At 34.2% G+C, this 23,916-nt stretch overlaps 1 protein-coding gene across 1 annotated transcript in view; it reads right to left on the bottom strand.

The window, feature by feature from the left end:
- Positions 1-23,916, bottom strand: part of Arid2 (AT-rich interaction domain 2) — a 169,275-nt gene that overhangs the window by 27,417 nt on the left and 117,942 nt on the right. The window contains exons 11-16 of the mRNA XM_063254602.1: positions 22,543-22,710; positions 15,637-15,718; positions 13,545-13,679; positions 12,450-12,646; positions 9,429-12,283; positions 179-327 (exon numbers count right to left, since the gene is read on the bottom strand). Coding sequence (XP_063110672.1) covers positions 179-327; positions 9,429-12,283; positions 12,450-12,646; positions 13,545-13,679; positions 15,637-15,718; positions 22,543-22,710 — 3,586 coding nt within the window. The remainder of the gene's footprint in view (positions 1-178; positions 328-9,428; positions 12,284-12,449; positions 12,647-13,544; positions 13,680-15,636; positions 15,719-22,542; positions 22,711-23,916) is intronic.

Here is a 23,916-nt window from a genome sequence, read left to right as displayed (position 1 = left end):
GAAATTCATTCAATCTAAATCAAAGTTCCACTGGATCCGCATAAATATAACTCCTAAACAGTTTTGATAGAAGTGGTTTCAGAAGAAAAATTTCATAAAACTGTATGACAGATATTGAAATATGGAAGCATTCTAAAGCAAAGAACACTTTTGGAAATCAAATAAAACTGCCATTTACTTTTTACAAGACTGCCACAGACACATGAAGTTCTGGCCAGGTTTTCTCATTGGATCTGCATGTTGACTGGATGCACTGAATGGAGCAGGCTGAGAACTGTTAGGCGGGCCCTGCACTTGTACAGCTGGTGAAGGTGGCATAGGAGTGTTCTGTGAAAAAGCACAAACACAGAGTTTGTGACATGATACTAAAAAACAGTAATTACTTCACAGTACAGTCTTAGCAGTTTGATTACAACAGTAATTTCTAACAAGAAACTTACATTCTGTAAGCTAATGATTATCTTTTTAAAAAGATGATTATTTTTACAAAAATATTTAGGAAGTATGATTCTTTTACTTAATATGGAATTACAGAGGCAAGATGATACATTCTTTAATATGGGACCACAGAGGCAAGATGATGCTACCATTACCAAACATACACATTCATCCCAATATGTGTAGGGCACTGGTTCCAGAGTCCCCAAATGTATTAGTATCTGCAATGCTCAATCTCATAAAATGGCAAAGTGACTGTATGTAACCTATGTGTAGTAGCTTCCTGTATACTTAAGTCATCTTTACGCTACTTACAATACTTAAAACATTATAAATGCTATGTAAATAGTTACACTGTACTGTTTAAGGGATACTAACCAAAAAAAAGTACATATTTAGTACAGAAGTGTCTCTCAATATTTTCAATCCAAAGTTGACTAAATCCATGGCGATGGAACCCACAGATATGGAGGGAATTATTCAAATTAATATTTTTAGATAGGAGCAATCCAATTATATTTTAAATAAAAATAAACATAACCAATTGATTTATTTACATCTACTCTTCACAAGAACACATCAAATGCAAGTTATTTCTTTGAGTGGTATTTCCATTTAGATTTTGTAAAGAATATGAAACAATATACAGTAAAAAGCAAAGAAAAGTTGACATAACCATAGAATATAATAAATATTAGCTATTTTGCAGCAAAATGTTTAATAGTTTTCGTTTTTGAAGCTGTTCAATTGTAGTTTTTGATGCATATTAGTGAAATGATTCTAAGTAGGAAAAATGTCTTTTAAATATAATACTTTTTTGTTGCATATCATATTTTCTTTCTGCAAAACACTAACAAGTTTAATAATAGCTTAAAATATAGGTGACACATTTTCTTAAATTACCACAAAGGGAAAAAAAATACTTGCTTTCTTCTAGAAATTTTGGCATACAATTTTCAAGCAATGATTCAAGACAATAAAACTTTAGGAAATAGGGATATATTTGTCCATTTATAAGTTAAAGCTGCTGAGAATCTCAAAAATAGTAAGTAAGACAAAACACACAAGCTTATAAAATTATACAAATGAAAGAAAGATGAGACAAAATGCTGCAAGGAAAAACATCCGAAAGAAATTTTAAGATCTTCGGATTTCTAGACAGTGTGAAAAATCTAATTTGAGGATGCTATACATATTTTCTTCTTTTGGTACTGGGAATTGAAATCAAGACCTTGTGCTTCCCAAGCAGGTGCTGTACCACTGAGCTATAGTCCTGGACTTGATTTGTCTCTAAAATAGGCTTTAGCCTTAAATTTTACAATGATTAGTGGGAAAACATGTATACATATGAAAAACATTGTAGGATCTTACAGATATCCTGGTTAGCTTGCCAATTATTTCAAGATACCTTTTCATTAGTTATGTGACTTGGAAACCAAATTATCTTCTCTGATTTTGTTTTCTCATCAATATGTACAAGTAATAAAACTGAACTAATGAGATGAGAAAACTAAAAAAATCTATACATGTAGTTTTAGATTAAGATCTATATTATCAATGACAACTGTTACTGATATTGTGGCAATAGCGAAGTTCAGAAAGGAAATCAGATTTTGTGGGAAAGAGATGTTAGATGATGAATTCAATTTGAAGAAAATGAGATGAACCAAGAAAAAGTCCATCAATAGAAATCAATACTAGAAACAGATCTAACAATATATGCATAGTTTTAAAGCTCTAAAATTGGTGATGATTAGAAAGAAGACAGAAGAAAAAGGAGGGTCAAAGAAAAAAGGAAGAAAAAGGGAAAGGACACTCTAGAACACTTATTAAAAACAAACAAAAATTTAAAAAAGCAGTTAAAACTTAATGTGAAAATACTGCATTAAAAATCTAGGCGATTCCATTTATTGGGAATAACAAAGAATATCAGTTTCGATGAAACATAAATCTGAAGAAATGTTATTAAAATGCCACAATTCCTCCTACACAGTGCATGTTGGGGAGTGAATGCAGGGCCTCATACATGCATAACAAGTATCTTAGTAATGAGCTATATCCTGGCCTTTTAAAATTTTCTTTTTGTGACAGTGTCTTGCTAAGTTTTCCATCGCTGTCCACAAATGTGCAATCCTTGTGCCTCAGTCTTCTGAATAGCTAGGATTACAGGTGCCCACCAGAGAGTGTGTGTATCTTAGAACTGTAAAGGATAAATCTGTTAACAATATCAATTTCCCCAAGTGAAACTTGTTGTCTCTGTTATCATTTCAGTAGCTATTTTGTTTTACTATATTGTCTTATATTTGTAAATATATTTATTTAGTATTATTTTCGATAAGTGCTAGCAAGTTTTAAGCTTATTTGTGGAACTCTTATTGGTGTCACAGAAAGTTTAGCAACACGGTGTCATATAATATTTTAATCCCAAATGTTAACAAGGGATGTATCAAGAATGACTGAAGTTAACCTGTTTAATTAAGAGTAAAAATAAATCAACTAAAAGCAATGTGTAGAAATTTTTGAGATCCTAATTCAAATAAGCTGTTAAACATTTTACAAGGATAACTTAGGAAACAATGAAGACACTGCTACTTTTCCCACAACTGTAATCTATGCTAGTCTGAAGCCTGAAGCAGAAGAACCACAAATTTGAGGCAGCCTGGGCAATTCAGTGAGACATTGTCTCAAAACAGGATTTTAAAAAGGTTTAGCAATGTAGCTCAGTGGTACCACATGTGCCTATCATGTGTGAGGTCCTACATTCAATCTCTAATACTGCACAAAGAAAGAAAAGGAAAGAACTATTTTGTTAGACATAATCTGATACTATAGTTTTATGTATGTATTCAAAAGTCTAGCTGTTAGAAGCATTTACCTACAATGAAAAGAAACAGGGTTTGGATTTGTTTGAAAGTAGTCCAGGAAAAAAAAAATTAAAAGATAATAGTAGGGAACAGATTAAACAAGAATAGAAAAATGTTGATAATATTTAAAAATAAGTGATAGATACAACAGAGGTTTAGTTGTTCTATTTTGTAGTACTACATAGTTTTCTTAGTACCAATTAAATTATTTTAAGAATTATATCTTTTGTATGAGAATGTAAAATAATTTCTTGTAAGTTGTAAAAGTTTATTTTCTCTGAACATTATCTTGACTGTGAATTGGCAGAATATTACGCATAACCATAACCTGAACATAAACACAAAAAAGTTATTCAAGTGTTTTGAATGATCATTTGTTAAAGAATATTCTGTATCATTCTCCTATTCTAATTAGACAGAACTAGCTAATGTTTTATATTAATTTTTACAATCAAAGTGGAAAAGGTACAACTTCAATGAGACTTAAATGTAAAATTATACACAGGATATGAAACTATTCTATTCCCTCTTGTATATGTAAAATTAAGTGTTAGTGAATAGAGCAGCTCATTATTTTTATTATAATTATTAGTATTATTTTGTCTTTTTGACACAGGGTCTCACTATGTAGTTCAGGCTGACCGTGAGCTCACTCTGTAGCCCAGGCTGGTCTCAAAATCGCAATGATCCAACTGCCTCATTCTTCTGAGTGCTGGGATTATAGGCATGCGTCACCATGCTCATCTATTTCCTTTTTAAAATATAGCAACTTTACACTAAGAAAATATTGCTTTTTGTTAAATTATAATCTTGCCTTTTCATCTTTTCAAAAGTAAATTATGTCTAAATTTTAGGTAACATAATAAATAGTTCAATTTCATGCTTCCTTTCTTATTATTGAATAAGACTACAATTAAAACATTTCAATCTGTGTCATAAAAGCCACAAAGCTATAACCTATTATCCTCAAAATAAATTCTTAGTAATAATAAAATATCGTGCTCCAGTTTAGCTGCACAGTTTGAAAGCCATGTACAGGGTGGAACCAGGTGAGGTAAGTAGGATGGTGAATAAATCAGACACCGTGATACCTAAAGCCAAACTGAAGTAACTGGTAAAATGTTTTCCAAAGAAGCAGGAAAGAAGGAAAAATCTCAAAACCTTAAAGGGAACAAGAATCAGATTTATTCTAAGTATCGTATACAAAGAAATTACATCTAGTTTAAATGTATACCTTTATAGAACAGAACTGAGACAGTAACAGGAATCACTAAAAAAGTTTAACAGTGTGGGCAAGTCACTTGAACTCTTAAAAGTTCATTTTCATATAAAACTACAGGTTGAGCATCACTATTCCAAAAATCTGTTATGTAATTTGAAATGCTCCAAAATCTGAAACTTTTCTAGTGCAAGCATATTATCACAAGTACAAAGTTCCACACTGTGAGACTTTATTTCATTAACAATATTCTTTAAAATATTGTACAAAATCACCTGCAACCTGCATGTGTATGAAACATAAATGTTTACACTTGGATCCTATTCCCAATATGTGTGATTAGGTCTATGTAAATATTTTAAATTCTTGGAAAAGTTAAAATTTCAATCACTTCTGGGTCCCAGCATTTCCAGTAAGGGTTACTCAAACTACCATGTTTTTCTTCCTAGTAAGTATAAATCTAGGTAACACATATACACCAAATCTGTTTTGTAAGGACACACAGAAGAAAAACAGTTCTGTTTAGTGCTAACACCTTTCATAATTTATGTAATATGCTGCTCTACAAATCTGAGCAAGCAACTTAAAAAACACTGAAATGATATTGATGCTTTTGCTAAAATACCCATATGGTATTTAGCAAATGCTGCCCCTTGAGGTTGCAGATCTGCTTTCTGATGGGCTGAATACATTTCTCAAGCTTATTATCCAAAAAAGAAAGATACCCAGTTTCAGTATTATATGGAACCACATCAGGAATGGTTCCTGTGTGAAGTACAGGAAATAAGACAAGGCATATATAAAATACCTTAAACAGACACATTTTTAAGCAAATTATTTATTTTTTTTCAAAGCAAATTATTTTTAAATGCAAGATTCTGACACATTATCAGACCATGAGATTGTCAGACACAGTGGACCCCTCGTGTTATGAGTGTCTGGCATAAGAACAACTTGGGTTATGACTAAAATTTTAGTTTTAACTTATGACCAATGTCTTGAGTTATGACCTGAATGCCAGTGCTTCCAGAGGGTTTCAGATACAGATTTAACCTTTAAAGAGTCCTGGAAGGAACATTCTAACACCCTTTCCTATATGGAGTTAATTGGGAAATACTAGTCTCTCTAAGGACACTGAGATTTGCTGTATACAGGACAGAGACTTGGAAGGCTGTGTACAGGAACTTGAACCTTCCACTGACAACCTGAGTTACAACCAGGCCTCGGGAATGAATTGAGTTCGCGTCATAGGTCCACTGTAAATACATTCAGCATGCGTTTTGCAGGATGCTAAAAAGTCTTCAGGTAATTGTAAGTTTCTCATTTTTTATTTATGTTTTTTAGTAAAAGATGTGATGGAAAAATACAGTAAATGTTTAAAAAGGCTTTTATTATAGTGAAAGACAGTCAAAAATACTCTTCCAAATACTCCCTTTCACTTTGAACACACCTATTCCATCACTCTTGTCACTCTCAGTAACAATTCCGGAAGCCCTCTTTTAGCAGTGTCCTTAGTTGTGCTACTGTGGCTGCCCCAATGTCATGAACTGATCCAAAACGTTTTCCTTTCACAGTCATTCTGACTTTGGGGGAAGAGTCAGAAGTTGCATGTTGCCAGATCTGGTGAATAAAGTAGATAATGACACATTATGTTTTTACCAGTTTGCCTTTCCTTTAGATGGCAGTTCATTGTATTTTTGATCATATCTTATTAAGATACAAAACAGGGAGGACTTCCAAACTGCTCCAGAAAATGACAAGAACAATGAGAAAAATGTGTTTAAAGCAAGAGTATTGAGTATTTGAGGGGAATTAATGGCAATGTGTCTTTTATTATATTTTAAAATCTAAACATTCACCATATATGTTGATCACACATTGTATGTCAATCTAGTTTTTTGGCATAAATTCATTTTGGCATAGTGGAAGAGGACAGGGCATCTGGAAATTATATAAGTTGCACTTGAACTTGCAAATAGATTTAAAATAAGCAGTTACAAATAAGGAAATTTACCTGAAGCAGATTTTTAAAAAGTTGAAGGGAGGGGGTAGTCTTGGTATACAGCTTAGATTGGCCTTAAACTCACTATATAGCCCAGGCAGGCATCAGACCAGTAGTCCTGCCTCAGCCTCTTGAGTGTTGGGTTTAAAGGCATGCACCTCCATGCCTGGTTTTACTTGGTATGTATAATGTCCTGTTAAATACTATTTAAATACACAGTCTATAGTTGCTTCATTTACTTTCATATATATTTGTTTATTACTATTTTTTTCTATAATGAAAGTTGATTAGCAGAGGCAAGGGACAAAATCAGTAAGAAAATATGAAATAACAATGGTATTTGGAAGGATTACATTTTAGCTTTTCTTATGAGGAAAAAGCTTTCTCTGTAGCTTTCTAGTTTTAAGCATTCTCTAGGGCAAGAAGTCTCTTCCTGAAAACTAGGTGCTTCCTTAACATCCCTAGAATCCCTTGAAATGGTGGGAGTAACCCGTTTGGCTGAAAAATCATATTTGAAATCCTCTATTTCAGACTCTTTAATGTACTAGTTCAAAATGTGAATAAAATGGTGTCAGACCAAAGTTTAAAATGCAAATTAGAATTTGTGAAGAAACTTAAAAGAATCTAGGTAACAATGGAAATGACTTTTTAATGGCCTTTCAAAAAAATTTTATTATACTGTTTTGAATGGTTGATTTGTCTGTTCCATATATCTAGTCCTTAAGTATCATTAATCTTATGTATGGGTCTAAAGTACGCTTGGTACATTGGTAAGTGCCTATGTTGTAGGTGTCATACGAAGTGATACACATAAGGATCCTGGAGTTTTACTTTCATTTTCACATGCACCATTCATGCTACACCTTTTTCCTTGCAACGTTTTTAATTTCAACATGTCAACCAAACAGCAATTTTCCAAAGCACATGCTTTTCACTTGTGGTGCAGGGAATGAACACAGGGCTTTAAGTGTATGCTAACCTCAGCCCAGAATGTGGCTGGTTTTTTTGGTTTATTTGTTTGTTTCTTGTTGTTACTGGGAATTGAACTTAGGGCCTCGTGCTTGCCAGGCAGATTGTAGCTACTTAACTACCTGGAGAGACTGCACAGAAGTTTAAGATAGATTTTTCATATTAGAAATAAAATCTATTCATTTTAATAAAATATAATACATACCTGCAGAGACTGCACAGAAGTTTAAGACAGATTTTGCATATTAGAAATAAAATATACTAATTTTAATGACATATACATGACTAAAGTGCTAAGTAGTTTTAGCAGTAAAATGATCATTTAATAGTTCTGACCTCCATTAACACAGTATTTTAATAGTCAAAGTGAAACAAAAAGGGCTTCCTAAAATTTTACAGAAAAGTCTTTTCATCTAGTGGTGAAAAGAAATCTTAATGAGCTATGAGCATCAACTTTGGTCTCAAATATTTCTAAATTTCAGTCCTGGTAACCACCTCATCAACTGGTAATTTTAGGTGAGTTATTTAACATCTTCATTTCTCACCTTTAAAATGATCATAACAATTCTTACCTAACAGGACTATTGTGAGGATTAAATAAGAATATGCTCAGTACAAGGTTGCTAGCATAGACCCAATCATATGAGGGTTAATGAAACAATTCCATAGAAATGGAGCTTTTCTCTATTTTGCCTTTGGTCTATTGTAACTAGAGACTTAGAGAAAAAAACAGAAGCATACGATCAGTAGAAACTAAAAAATTATTAAATAAAGAAAAATACAAAAAATAATTTACTGAATGTCTACTATATATTCAACATTGCACTATTTAAGTGAAAAATATCCTGTGACTACTACATACAAATAACCCAGTATATTCTACCAATTATTCATTATTGTTACGCATCTAATAGCTAATGTCCAGTTTAGTCATTAGAGCTAGGCAATACAAACATACACATTAAAATTCCATTAGGCTCAGAGCAGCACGTACAACTTTATCCATACACATAAAGAAAGATACGTATTTGGTCTGGAGCAAGGATCTTTTTTGTTGCTGTGTATCTTATTTTGCTATCACCCGTACATAAATATGACATTTGTGTCAATGATATTCATAGTTCTGAAATCATCGCTGTTAAGTACGAAGAAACCCAAGCCAGAACAACACCAGCAGAGTTGGCAAGTTACAGAATGCTCTGGCTAAGCACTGATTGAGAAACAGCGAAAGAGAAGGGACTCAGAAAATAGATGATGGTAACTGTTAGGGGAATCTATGGTTTCAGTAGAAAGGATCCTAGAAAATACTTCTGCTTTTGACTAGGACATGCAAAGATGGGATAGAAGAAGTTAAAAAGGGAATAGCAGAAACATAACTATAGCAAAAAAATGAGAAATAAAAATACTAGGATATTTGAAACAAATTGTAATTAAGAATACGCTTTTAAAATGAAGGAAACCAATACATAAATATATTAAGAATATACTTAAAAAGTTCTTATTGGATTCATCCCTTTCACCAAGACACTATTTAAGGGGCCATATATACATAGTGAAAATCAAATATAAAAATCTTTAATCTTAGGAAGTCTCCCCCTTACCACTCAAAGTAAATTCTAAAGGAGTCTAAGACACATTTTAATATTTTTAAAATATTTTACAAAAACAACTATACATACATACACATACATACTATGGGGATATAAATATATATTTACTAATTTGCATCTATAACAAAACTGAAAAATTCTTTATATGTTAAGGATTGAACTGTTTAATGATACACAACTAAAGAAAAAGCAGGACAGCTTGAGTACAAATGAGCTGAGATAGTAACTTTTAAAAGTAAGACATGGAAAAAGTGTTTCCCCCTAAAATCACACACTATTTACAAATCAGATTATGTGAAGAGAAATATGACAGTAGACTGACTTACCTGTGGGACCACATTCTGTATGTATGTTGGTGGATGCTGCTGCTTTTGCTGAACAGCACTTTCTATTGCTACTTTTGCTACAGTGCTTGGATCTGCTCCTGCTGGCACAGCAACCATTGTTGCACTGCAGCCAGCATTGTTGGGGTCACTGATTGTAACAATTCTAACTCCTACTTTATTTGGAATTCCTGTGACTGTTTCCCTATCATTATCCTCTGCTGGCCTCTTTACAGTTTTGCATTCTGCTGTGCCATTTGTAGACCGAACATCTGTTGATAGGGCAGGAGAATGGGAAACTCTTGATCCTGAGTGGGAAACTGCTATGATCTGATGCCCCTGTATAACAGAGGTTGTAGAATGTGGTGAAACAACTACACTTGGGCGTTGCTGAGGCACATCTGAACTCAAACTTGAAGCTAGAGGTCCATTAGGCAAATCAGTACCACTAAATTGCTGCATTGTTATATTTGAAGCCTCCTGCATACTGCTCATAGATGGGGAACCACCCAAAGTTAATACAGGTCCATTAGAAATTCGTTCTAGTTGATCACCTTTGGCAGTATCTTGCTGAGTGGCATCCAAAGTCCCTTGTAGTTCCATTGGAGCTATCTCACCATTTCCTACATGATTGGAAGTTTTGTGATTTGGAATGTTTTTGCTTAAATGAGAACCATCTCCTTTATCAAAATCACAGATTCCATTAACTAGGGGTTTTTTCAAATCACTTTTGATATCCTGTATGTCCACCATTTGTTCTGAGTTCTGTTTTCCAGATGCTCCATTTTCACCTAATTCTAATGATGGCCCATTACTGATGAGTGAGTACTGATTAGCCTCACTCTTCCCTGAGTTTGAAGGAGGTAGACTTGAGTCACTGTACTTTCTCCCATTTAACAGACTTCCCATCTGCATTTCACTTTCCTTGGTATCCCCATTGCTGGTGTTTGTAGATACACGTCGACAGGAAGGGTTCTCCATAACTTCAATTTTACGTTCATGAACATGTAAACCTGTTGCTTCCTTTGCTTCCTCCTCCTTTTGGCAAATTATTTTATCACCTTTGAATGGGGGAGTAGCAGTAGTACATGATTGTCCAGCTGGAGAAGTCTGAGTGGCTGGAAGTGTTTGCACCTGAAGTCCCACTCCTGCCTGTGTTCCGCTCATAGTAATTCCTGCTGGAGCAATAAGCTGAGTTGCATTTCCCTGACTCACAGTTGCAGTTGCAAAACTTGTATTTGGCACAACTGTTATGGTTACCTGGTTCCCAGAAGTCCCTTGGAAAATGGTTGCTGGGCTGTTTGAGATCAGTGGGCCTGGTAATATTTGTAAGTTTGAGATGGGCACAGTTTGCACTCCCCCTGTGGGTGGCATTGCACTTTGGACCAACTGAACATTTTGCTGCCCAACCAATAGCTGTTGAGGTGGAGTTTGAGCTTGCACTCCAAAACCAGCTGTTTGGTTATTGGCCACCTGATAGACCACCTGTGGGCTAGGAGCTCTTGCATTATTAGGGGGAGGAATTTGTGGAGCTGGGAGAATAAGCTTACCACCTGGAGTTGAAGGGCCACGTTTTGGAAGCAGCAACTGTTTTATCAGACTTGATTCCCCAGAAGCAGGCTGACCAACTCCTGCATTTGTTGGTGGAGGTTGAGCCTGCATCTGTACTTGTTGTGACTGCTGAACTTGTACCTGTACCTGGTGTGGTTGGGGTGCTGGTGAATGCTGCTGCTGTTGCTGTCTTTTCACAGATAGCATCTGACTGACAGTAGGAGGTGGTCCCTGTGATTGAGGGGTGGAAGATGGCATGGCAGTTGGGACTTGGTTATTAGTAGCTGGGGCAGGTGATGGTGAAGATGATGGAGTTATATTTGGTTGCCCAGTTAGCTGAACTGTCTGACCAGCTGGAAGAGCTGCTGGATTAGCAAGAACAATTTGGTGAATGGCTGGTGCATAAGTCTGACCTTGTTGAGCTGCTTGGCTAACAATCACTACACTTTGTTGGGTTGGTTGCTGCGGCTGTTGAATAGGCTGTTGTACCACAGTTGATGAAACTTGCTGAGAAGGAAGAGGTTTTGGAGCAATGTTCTGAAACCCTACTCTTGAGGGTTGTGGACTTGGGACACCAGCAATGGTAACCATTTGTCCTGTAGCTACCTGAAAATTCTGCACTGAAGCTGCTGAGACAATGTTGGATGCAGAAGTTGTTACATACTGTGGGGGTGCTATGATAACAGTGTCCTGTGGCTGGCTACCGGCTGATGTCTGTTGAGATGAAGTTTGCACAGGTTGGGGTGATGTGGTGATTAGTTGTTGACCCTGTGAAACTGTAGAAGTACAAGCTGGTATGTTCTGTACTCTGCCAAATATATGACTTTGTGGGACAGCCTGTTGAATTACCGTAACAGGAGTGCCTGAAGGAATCTGTCCTGGTACCACTGTGTGTAATGGAGACGGTTGTGGAATTACAGATGGATGGTGAAGCAATGTCTGAGAATTCACAACTGTAACAGGTTGTGGGCCTGTACTATGGTTCTGAACCACAGAATTCTGGGCAGGTCCTCCTCCAACAGCAATACTAACAGGAACTGCTGTCTGGGGTATAGAATTCTGTATTACTGTAGCTTTTACAACTTCACAAGAAACTGGAGCTTTATTTTGAATGACAGTCATTGGAGCATTTTGCTGCTGGTGGGTATGAACTGAAGGATTTGGTGGAATTCTTGAAACAGTCTGTGCCACAGTATGAATACCTTGTACTGGAAAAGACATTTGTGTTGCAGTCAAATTTGAAGATTGGTTGCTAACAGGAGTCCTCTGAAAATGATTTCCTACAGTCTGTGATCCAAGAGGAATTCCTACAAATGAAAATTTTAAATTAAATGAATGAAAAATGTAAATAGGATTTTACTTAATATGAGTAAATAATTTTAAGAAATGAACAATCAACAAATATCAATCTGATGTGAACAGTTTTATCAGCTTTATTATTGATTAGTAATAAATGAAACACACAAAAAATACCTGCAGGTGAAGGAGTTGGAGATACATCAGATACAGAATCAACACGAACAACAGAAGTAGAAACTGGTTGCTGCTGATAGTACATCTGAATGGGAAGTGGTATAGCCCTCCGTTTTACTCCAACCACATGAATATGTGCCTGTCCGTTGTTACTAGAATCCTCTACTCTCTTCACTGTATGATTTGGAAAAACTGTTCTGTAAAGTAATACAAACTCAATTAGTTATGACAACTAGGACACTAGCAAAAAACACTGACTTCTAACAATGTCTGTATGAACAGTGGCATATGCTTGATGCTATGTATGAAGCAATACTACTTAAGAGTTATATTTCGGGGGGCTGGGGATTTAGCTTAGTGCCATAAGCGCCTGCCTTGCAAGCAGGCAGTCGTGGGTTCGATTCCCAGTACTAACAAAAAGGAAAAAGAAAAAAAAAAAAAAGTTATATTTTGAAAAGGTAAGAAGTAAAGAAAGAAAGAAAGCATAGTGACATGTTCCCTCCAGTTGTAACCACTATGGTACATGCATGACTGTCCCACAGGACAGCTTGTGCCACTGGTGATAGAAGTGGCATATGCATACAACACTGGAGATGTAACCTGCCCAGCTGTTTAGATATACAAATTATGGCATCATAAATTATTATTTACCATGTTGCTAAAGGATTTTTTTTTTTTTTGGCTCATTTTCTCTCCCTCCTTTTCATCCTTTTTAAATTTGTTTTATTTTTCCCTATACTGGGGGCTGAATTTATAGTATCTGAACTGGGCTACATTATCAGCTTTTTATTTATTTTAGTTTGAGATAATTTCCCAATAAGCTGCTTGGGCTGGCCTTGAACTTGCTATCTTGCTTCAATCTCCCAGAGTACTGGCATTACAGGTATTACATTTGGCTTACAGTCTCACTGAGTTTTAAGTGACATCACTTCGTAATATAACTGATTTAAACATAAGAACTTTGCAAGATCAAAAAGCCTTAATTTGAAGACATAGTATTAATTACAGATTATTATTCAAGATTTAAAATATCTAAAATCTTTGAAATGGGAAAAAGAGATAAATGAATTTTATTTAAAGAACTATGCATCCTACCTAAGACACTTATAAAATCCAGTAGATGTGAGGATCCCACCACGAGCTAATTTACTACAAGTTGAGAGGTATTCAGAATACATTTCTGCTCGAGAGACCGAACAATCTGGATTTACTTCAAAATGAGCATTTAGCCTACGAGGAGAAAAAGAAAGACATTATACAATAGACTATGTAATGTTCCATGTTTAAATATACTTAAACTATCTGAAAGCAATGTGTTATAAACCAGTAATTACAATAACTAATCAAATTGCACTACCTTATCACGTTACTAATATAAGCCAAGTTTTAGGCACAATCAATAAAAAAAAAAAAAAAGAGATTTACTACTTATACTTATTGTAGTGCTAAAAATATCAACAAATTAATAGGAAAACTATGTTCAAAATTCAGGGAAAGCATATTTGGTTTGCTGGCAATAAATGTTCCATAAGAAATGGTTTCATTTAGTGAATATCTACTTGGCTTCCTATAGTAATCATAATGTAATCAGTTCCTAATTATGTTATAACTCATAATTATATAACACTAAAGTTGAGGAAAATAGTGGGAAACTGAAATAAGGTTAAACTTTTCTTGGCTCTTGGATAAAATTCATTCAGAAAAACTTTAACAAAACTTCCCAACTATTCCCTGCAACAATGATATTTCCTATGTTGCACATTCTCATTCCCTCATAGCAAAACACTTATTCATACTTGGTAATTCATTACAAACTCATTCAAGCTTCAGTTTGCCTTTTTCTTAAAGCGCCTTCTATGAAAACAGGATGTAAAAAGAATTACATGTACCAACTCACCACAATGCGTGTAATCACTATGTATTATAAACACGTACTAAGAAAAATAAAGAAAAATCAAAGTGACTTCTATCTATAAGTTAGGATTGGGAATTATCCTCACAAATCTCTCTCCAGAACACATTATACATAACAGGCCAACTTAGCCATTTTTTACAAACTTAACCAAATTATAATTATGATAAAATAATTTTCTTTTCCCTCTGGAGAAGTGCCAGAAATGTCAAAATGAGGGTTTTACAGGAAAAAAAAAAATCACTACACATTTTACTATGGTTGTGTTACATGTTCTTTGTAACTTTCAAAATACCTGCTGTAAAGAAATTTCAGAAAGACTATATGTTCTGGTTGCAATGTATAAGGCAAATCTTTCTGCATATTATTAGAAGCGATTGATCAAGTATGGAGGTTAATGGGTAAAAATAAGAGGCAAGAAAAAACTAAACAAAGATGTTTAAAACCATAAAACTAATATAAGCAAAGTAGAGTCTAGAGAAAATTTTCACAGGAACAAAGATATAAATGCATCAAAAATATAAAACAGCAACAACAACATGGAATGGGAGACAAATGTTGGAGAAAAAGAGAAAAAGGTCAAAGAAAGATATTTTTAGAAATGACATCACACCAAAAAGTGATCTTCTACTACTGTCTGTTAATTTTCTAAGTAAAGAGTTTAAATTGCTTCATAAATAATATGGAGGGAATTATCCATGGAAAAATGAAAAATGTTCAATTATTTTTCAGAGTGGCTGACATATGACAACAATCTTGTTGGAAAAATAGTCAAGCTGGTGTTTCAAGGTATATAAACTACTGTCTCGTGTGATTAATTTCCTCTTGATACAAAAATGGAAAAATTAACTATCAATGTTAAGTTTTGCTTTAGATAGAGAAGGGACATTTAATGACAAAATCTAGTTCTATTTTTTTTAGTCTAATTCGTTTGTAACAAAATATTAATTTTAGAAGTACTTTGAAATGTAACATTCTCTCTGTAACACAAAAGACAAGATTTCAAAACAAAAGTTATTTTACAGTTATAATTTAATAAGGTTTTAGTCAGACCATTTTAATTATGAAAATTATACATATTATTCATTCAAATTACAAAATATAGGTCAAAGGATTTTATACTGTGTTTTCTTCATATAAAAGATATTCTATACACTAATTAAAAGGAAATATATAATAAAACATTCTGAATGACTGTTGAACACTTCTCTGTGTCATTTTTCTTTTGCTGTATTTTTTCCAAGGATAAAGCCTTAATAGAAATAAACCACTTACCACTGACAAGCAAACTTCTCGCTATCTATTTCCACTATTCCTGGAGGTGGAGCAACATGCTGTGCTACAACTGTTCTGGAAGCTAAAGAAAAAAATACATTAGCTACATCATTTAGAAAATGTAGTCACTATACACCATGATTTAGTTCACTGACACTGATCTAATTAATATTCACATTGAATACCTTTCAAAAAGGTATGTGAACAGATGAAAGTATACAAATTTGAGAAAGAAATGTCTTAACTATACCAGATATAATGCAACACATAGTAAGACATTGACCTAGATGTTTGACATTTTGTTCAGCTTCACAATCACTTAATAACAATCCCATGGATGACTCATCTAATAAAATAAACTTTTTTCATGGGCCAGACATTAAATATTTTACATATGCTATCTTCCCAAATTCTCTGTGAGGAACTAAGTCTCGAAGCAATTTAAATAGGTCAGGGTCACACAGCCCAACATACAATAAACATCTCTCAACTTAAGATGCAAAAGCTTTCGAAATTGTAACTTCACTTCTGAATTTAAAAGGTTAATACTAACTATAAATATCTGGGATAGGAGGAGTAATTTAAGAGTCTCACATTTTAGAAAAGATTTTCAGATTGCATTTCCTCAAAGGAGGAAAAAATAAAGGGAAATATGGGTAGTAAAAATAGTTCTGAAATATACTTTTTATCTTAAAAGATGCAACATACTTGTACAAAAACGTATTGGTTACTAATCAAGTCCATAGATACTCAATTTTTTTTTTGTCTTTTTAGTTTTTATCAGTACCAGGGATCGAACTCACGACTGCCTGCTTGCAAGGCAGGCGCTTATGCCACTGAGCTAAATCCCCAGTCCCTTTTTTTGTCTTTTTGAGACAGGGTCTCGCTGTGCAGCTCACTTTGTAGCCTAGGCTGATCTCGAACTCAGAACGATCCTCCTGCCTCAGGCTCTCGAGCGCTGGGATTACGGCATGAGCCACCATGCCTGGCTAGATACGTAATTTTTATTAAGACATATTTGAAAATAACTTTAAGGCCAATATATAAATGAAGATGAAGTAAATTACTTTTTTTTCTGGCAAGTTGTAAAGATCCTTAGAAAAAAATATATTTCTGCTCCGTTAACAAAGAACTAATAAAAACATAAAAATATAGAATATGCTATGACACTAAAATGAATCACATATTTATAATTAAAATTTGTTATACCACTTCATTTAAGCAACATTATTTTAAAATTTTAAAATATACATTATATACCCATTTTTCATCAAATGCTAGTCAAACTTCCTCAGGACATTTGAACAGATCAAATGTATCTAAGATATTAAACCAGAAGAGCTCTCAAGCATAGCTGAATGATCTGATGAAGTTTCCAGGCTTTCTTTTAGATAATAGCTAAGCGTAGCCCCTTACAAAGTTTTTCAGAGGCCACAGTATGATATGCTTCCTAACAGAATATAATAATTAGAACAAAATCCTCTTATGGGCAATCCCTACTTATTCATTTTTCCTCCATTTAACTTGATAATAGTCTTCTACTTTTCTAGTAGTCTACACACCTTTCTAGGGCCTATGTAGAATTTTGCTTCCATCATTACTTCCTATGAGTATACCCCACTCCGACTGAAATAAATTAAGTTGAAACTATTAATAATGCATAAAAAATAATGAAGCCACAATTAAGAATTTAAACTGGAAATGTACAACTATTATAGTAACAAACTGAGGAGCAATGCTCTTAGGAAAGCTGCAGACACTTCAAGTAATACAAAGGCACTTACACTTGGAATCAGTTTTCAGATATTTAACTTAGGTATGTTTGTAAAACTTCTGTCTCTTATTTGTTATCACTCTTCTTTGATAACTGGTCTTTTCTCATGTTGAACCAGAAAGTTTTAACTCACCTTTTTAAAAAACAGTTTCACTATGTAACTCAGGCTGGCCTCAAACTCATGGTTATCCTCCTGCCCCAGGTTCCAGAATGCTGGTATTACAGGCCTGTGCCACCATGCCCAGATCTAACTGTCACACTGCAGGATTATGGTTAATTGCATGACTTGAGCCCAAAATAGCTCCAGACCTCTATCACTCTCTAGCTCTATAATTCAGGAAAGTTACTTATCTGTAAAATGAGGAGATGTAGAATATACTGGCCTCAGAGATTGATACAAGGATTAGAAGAGTTTATATGTAATCAGTTAAAACAATGCCTGGCACAAAGAAAACACTTATATAAATGTTAGCTGTTGTTACTATTGTTATTATTAAAAACTTCTGGCATACTCAAAGAATTAGAAACTGTTCATAAAGCCTCTTAACAAAGGCATTAGATGGTAGGGCCTCCTGTCAATCCCAGTTATTTTATATATTAAGAGTTAAACATAAAATTGGGCATTTGAAATTGAGTATCCTATACCTTTTAGTTCGGAAGTATTACAGAGTGAGAGAATGCTGACCAATATCTTTGCCTTTTATTCCTTATCTATTGTAAAAGAATGCATTACTTCTGATGTAGAATTGTGTAAAAAAAAAAAAAGAAAAAGTACAAAATTATTTCTTAAAAAATTGAAGGTAGTGGTATTTTATTCATTCAGATGATAAACTCATAACAAGTTTAACTTACACTTCTAAACTAACTAAGGAGAGTTACGGGAACATATACTAACACTAAAAAATAGAAAGAATTAAGACTTTTCCTAAGTAAAACAAAGTAAGTTTGATTAAGCTACAGAGTTTTGAAAATAAAAGCTGGGAGTATAGCTGAGAGGGAGCATTAAGTGCTTAGCTTGTGTAAGGCACTGGATTCAACCCAAAAAACAAAGAAACGAACAAAAGAAACCAAAATACAAAGAAACGAACAAAGAAACAAAGCATAAAAATAGCTTTATCACAAGCTCTGTAGCATTTTTCATCTGTTGAATGAGGTAAATCTGCAGTACCAAGATTTTCATAAAGATGTACTCTAAGCCTATGATAAAAAAGGGTTTATCAATGTCCAAAACACTCTATCAATCTTTAAATGAGTAATACTTCAATTTCCCTTACTCAGTAGTTCTCAAAGTATAGTCTCTGGAACTGAAGTATCACCATATCATGAAACTTGTTAGAAATTAAGATTCTTAGGTCCCACTTAATTAGGACACACAGAGTAATGGAGCCCAGAAATCTGTGCTTTAAGTATGCCCATCAGGAGATTCTGATGCATTCTTAAGCATTATGTTAAAACTTGTTGAACATACTAAGTCTCACAGAATACTGAACAGGACCCACGGAAGTTCCCAGAACAGAGATGGGGGACTCCAATTCATCCCACCCATGAAACAGATGATCTCTTTCATCACAGAAGAATCTGCAGGATGAGTCATTAAGAGGTGTAAAAGGATTCTGTTAGGTAGAATGTTTAAAGTACACACTCTTAAATAGCATATGAAGGAGAGAGAGTGAATGAGAAAAATTAGAGTCTGGAGCTAGAACATTTGTGTGTTTTTGGTTGTTACAATCTGTGGAATTTGCAATTCTATGGAAAGTTTAGGCTTAGTTTACTGTAAAAAGATGATGATCCACTTAATAATTAATCAACTTATAGGGAATGAGGTTTGAGACAGGGTTTTACTATATATTCCACATTTGCCTCGAACACATGATGAAGCCAACTGTGGTCTTGAATGCCTGCCTTAGGTTTTTGAACACTAGGATTGCAGGTATGCACCACTAAACCCAGATGGACAGCCCATTCACTGGGGGAAAGAAAGTAGGGCATAGTTGTGTATGTCCATGTCTGTGTGTTTTAGATGGGTAATCTACAATGTTCTGCCTAACAACAGTTCTTTTAAACCTTTGTATCTGTTTCTTTTAAGGTCAGTTTTCTGCCTTATTACCTTATGTACTAAGCTAATTTACAGACTGAGAATACTTAAGTAATTTTGCAAATATTTAAGAAATTTTGCATGTGACTGGTCTGTAAGAAAAGCATGAACAAAGAGAGGTTAGATAAGAATAACCTTGAAAAATGTGTTCTAAAGTTGCAGTCTTCTTAAAAGTGAAAATGTTATAATTTTCCTTGTTTCTGTCCTACCTTCTTTATTTCTTTTATCCTACTTCAGTATAACTAAGTAAAAGAGTAGGAAATATTATTTATAGACTTATCTTTTCAAATACCTCTTTAGAAACTTAAAATATATTTAAAGACTGGGCAACAAAGATTCTCACGAATCAGGTACTTGATTAATTCTTTGATTTTAACAAAAAGAATTGTGAACTCTAGTTATCAGATTATCATTAAAAATAAATTTAAGATATTTTGAATAATGATAAGGATGTTCAAAGAGTTATAAATTCTATACTCCATTTATTTATGTGAACAAATGTTTTCATCTCACATTTATAAAAGACACAATAAGAACAGAATTGAACAGAACTGATGGTACCTAAAGTTTCATCCTAGCAGCAAGTGACATTCCTCTAGACACACTGGGATTAAGAGTTTCCAGAGAATTTGGGGAGAAAAGTCTCTCCATAATTTTACTTTTCATTTTATAGACATTTATACTTTATAAAAAAAATTTTTTTTTGGAGACAGGTTATGCTACATAGTTCAGCTGGCTTTGAACTCATTATGGAGCCCAGAACAGCAATTACCCCTTAACCTCTACAATTCTGGGATTACAGGTATGGGCCACTATACCTAGCAATAAGTTACTGTTTGATATAGGATTTACCAGTGAAACTTTTAATGATAAACTTTAAGGTTTATAACAATTGAAAAAAATTTTACAATGTCTATTTTATAGCTCAAAATTTTTGATGGGAGTGATGAATAAAAGGCTGTCAAGCATATAATATATATCACATTAAGATAAAAATCTATAGAGATATTAGGATCAGTACAAGGAGAAAGAATATTATGAAATTTCTGATGTTTAAAATTATGTGTTTATATTTATATATCCACATATGTAACATCATCTACTTATCTTTGTATATACTGAAGGATAGGACAGTGCTGGGATTGAATCCAGGGCCTTGTGCATATTAAGTACATGCTCTATAACTGCATTTCACCACTAGCCTGTGTGTATTTTTTATATGACGCTATCAAGATTTCAATTATGAAGAGCACTGTAATCATTTTAAGTCATTTTAATATACAACTTAAAATATACTCTTTGCAACTACTTAAATTATGAAATTTAAATGTCAATCTAAAATAGGTAAATAAGATAAATCAAAATGTTTCATAGTGACGAAGGGCAAAAAATACTCTAATAGTAGTTTTAAGTCATGGGGGAAAATGTCACACTATGAAGGGTAATAAAATAATTTATCGATGTTATTCAGAGAGAACAAAAGTAGTAAAGTGATCTGCAACAAAAAAAATGATAAAAATATGTGCCTACTATTCACATAACTGATGATATGAAATGTTTCATTTTTTTGTCAAGCTTAAGAAGCCATTAGTAATGTGACTGAGGAGTCTCTAGTTATGCACTGTCTGACACCTAATGCCTGTGGGTGTTTACTAAGTATACAAAAAGTCCACGTTAATTTTTTTGACTTTTATTTCTTGTTCAGTTCTGTCAGGTGGATTCATGTTGATACAATGTTACCTGATACTTAAGAAAGACATAATGAAAACCAATAAATATGTGATGCAAACTGCATACTTTGCATAAGTAGAAAATAAATTTTAACACTGTGAGTTGAAATAGGACAGTTTATGACCATGATTCAATGAACATGAGAACAGACAGCTTAACAGACAGGAGTCTGAACTGAGTCATTAGCACTGATATTGAAGAAACAAAGGTATTTACCATGATTCAACAAGATAAAGTACATAGGTATGATAAAGATTAAGTACAACAAGAATACAGGAAACGAAGGTTATGAGAGGGGATGAGAAGTGAATATATTTCCAGCTGAAAAAAAGAAGCAAGAGAGATTTAAGACACAAGAACAAAGGTGGAAAAGAATACATTCAGAAGATGTGAGCATCTCTTTCTGAGCAAAGGAAAAGTTGAAGCAGAATGAGTAACAGATATTAGTAAGTTTGTAAGTGAAGGGATAAGAAGATGAAGAAATCATTCTATGCAGACTTCATATTAAATAACTGCAAAGTGAGAGATGAGGTCAACTGAGAAAACAAGCATCTTTAATTCAAAAGAACATGAGAAAAATACCTTGGGGACAGGCGAGAGGGTAGAAAGTCAAAGAAGGCGAGAGGGTAGAAAGTCAAAGGATAAGTGAAATAAAAGATGGATTACTTTTGTTAGGACAAAGATTAAGGACTCTACAAAAAGTCTGAGTGTGTAAAAAGAAGTCCAAGGACTGAATAGCAGCCTGGCTACTAGACAGGTATGTTCAATAACTGGTAGATATTTGAATTTAAAAAGAATTAAGCCAGGGAACTCTATGAAGGATACACATATGCAGGCAAACATGATTGTGTGTGTATATGCGCACACATGCTCCTGTCTGCTCATAAAACTCTGATTCTGTGGTAATAGAGCCAAAAGGTGGAGGGAGAGGTGTCAGGAGCATTATATGTATGAACCCAGAACAGTCCCAAGAGAACCATAATGTAATACACATCAAGCTATTTCTGGCATGCCAATTTCCCATGACCAAAATCACAAATAATATGCCTGATGAGTCTTTATTGCTTACATAATTGTGAATACATTAATCTCACATTTCTCTAAATCTTTCTCAACTTGATTTCTCAATTGTTCTATTCTTCCTTTGCACTCACTTTGATCTTGGTATTCCTGGAATGTAAAATATCTAGGGAATTATAGTACACATCCAAATTTTTCTTTTGAACTATTAGTTCTTCATACTGTGCATGTATTAAATATTATATACCTCTTAAGTAACCTGGAAAAAAAAAGTAAAAATACTAACCTGGGGCAGATGCTACATGGGTCTGGTTTTGGACCTGCTCTATAGCTTGTGGCCTGATTTCAGATAAAACTTGATGAGCAGAACTTGGATGTTCGACCAGTTTTACTGCAGCTAGTGCATCCGCGCCAAACATCTGAATATCCATAGAAACCAGACATACTAACATGTCTAAAATAGATAAAACACCAATAGTTATTATGCAGTGATATTAGAAAACAATGTCTTCTCTAGAGAATACATATTGCTCAGAATATTACTTTTCAAATGCTAGTCTGTGAATCACTGTATCTCAGAATTAGCTGTGGATTGTAACAATGAAAATTTTGGCTCAATCTCTGAAGACTTAGTAGCTCTGAAGTAGGAACTCGATGCCTTTTTTTGTTTTTGTTTTTGTTTTAAAGACAGGATCTTACTATGTAGTTCAAACTGGCCTCAAACTCCTAAGTAGCCTAAGGTAGTCTCAAACTTGCGGCAATCCTCCTACCTAAGTGCTAGGATTACAGGTGTATACCATCACACCCAGATATGATGCCTACCTTTTTACAAAAGTTTCCCAAGTGATTCTAATAAGTAGCCAGAATTACTGATGTCTCAAGTGACACCTTAATTTCCCAATAATAGCACTTTCAAGATAAATCTTTATTAGTTTTGATTCTAGTATTTATCCCAAAATAGGCTTAAATTTCTCAGTCCAGTGTCAACATGTGATATTTAGTAAGATTAACATGGACATGCTTTAAGGAGGTAAGTTCACTAACTTTTGACAATATAACTACATGTAACTTCTAGCAGCAAAAAAGAAGCTTATATCACTCATCTTTACCGTGTAAAACATACTTGCCAGTCTGAACCACTGTTGTACATGCATAACTGTCCCATTAGGCTGTTGTACCACCCAATAGGACTGTCATATGCTGCTGGATAGGGCTGCGTGCATGTACCACTGGTGGTTCAGAGCCACCCAGCAGCAGTGAGACATGTGAATTACAGTCCTGTTGTGAACATGCTAACAGTAGTAACCAACCAGTTGAAATGGAAAGGCCTACTCTCAGAGTCAGACAGCAGTTTTGTTGATTTAAAACTTCTGATACATAACAAAAGGTAGAAGGAATAAGGATATCTGACAGCCATATTATCCTATTCTTTCGTAACAGTTGTTTCTTGCTCATCTGAAACAAGTAGAAAGTATAATGCAAAACAAGTGTGTCTAAGGAGATAATGACTTGTGAAAATGAAATAGTAAACCCCAAATATCAATTAAAGTTGTTTTATCTTTTTGAGCAAGGTCTCATGTAGTTCAGGCTAACCTTGCACTCATTATGTAGCCCAGGCTGTCTTGAAATCATAGTGATCCTCCTGCCTCACCCTCCTGAG

The sequence above is a fragment of the Cavia porcellus genome, unplaced genomic scaffold (genome assembly GCF_034190915.1).
Source record: "Cavia porcellus strain 051 isolate PalLab524CR breed Dunkin Hartley unplaced genomic scaffold, mCavPor4.1 scaffold_8, whole genome shotgun sequence".
Taxonomy (NCBI): domain Eukaryota; kingdom Metazoa; phylum Chordata; class Mammalia; order Rodentia; family Caviidae; genus Cavia; species Cavia porcellus.
The sequence above is the reverse complement of the archived record's forward strand: the minus strand, read 5'-3'. Positions and strand labels throughout refer to the sequence as shown.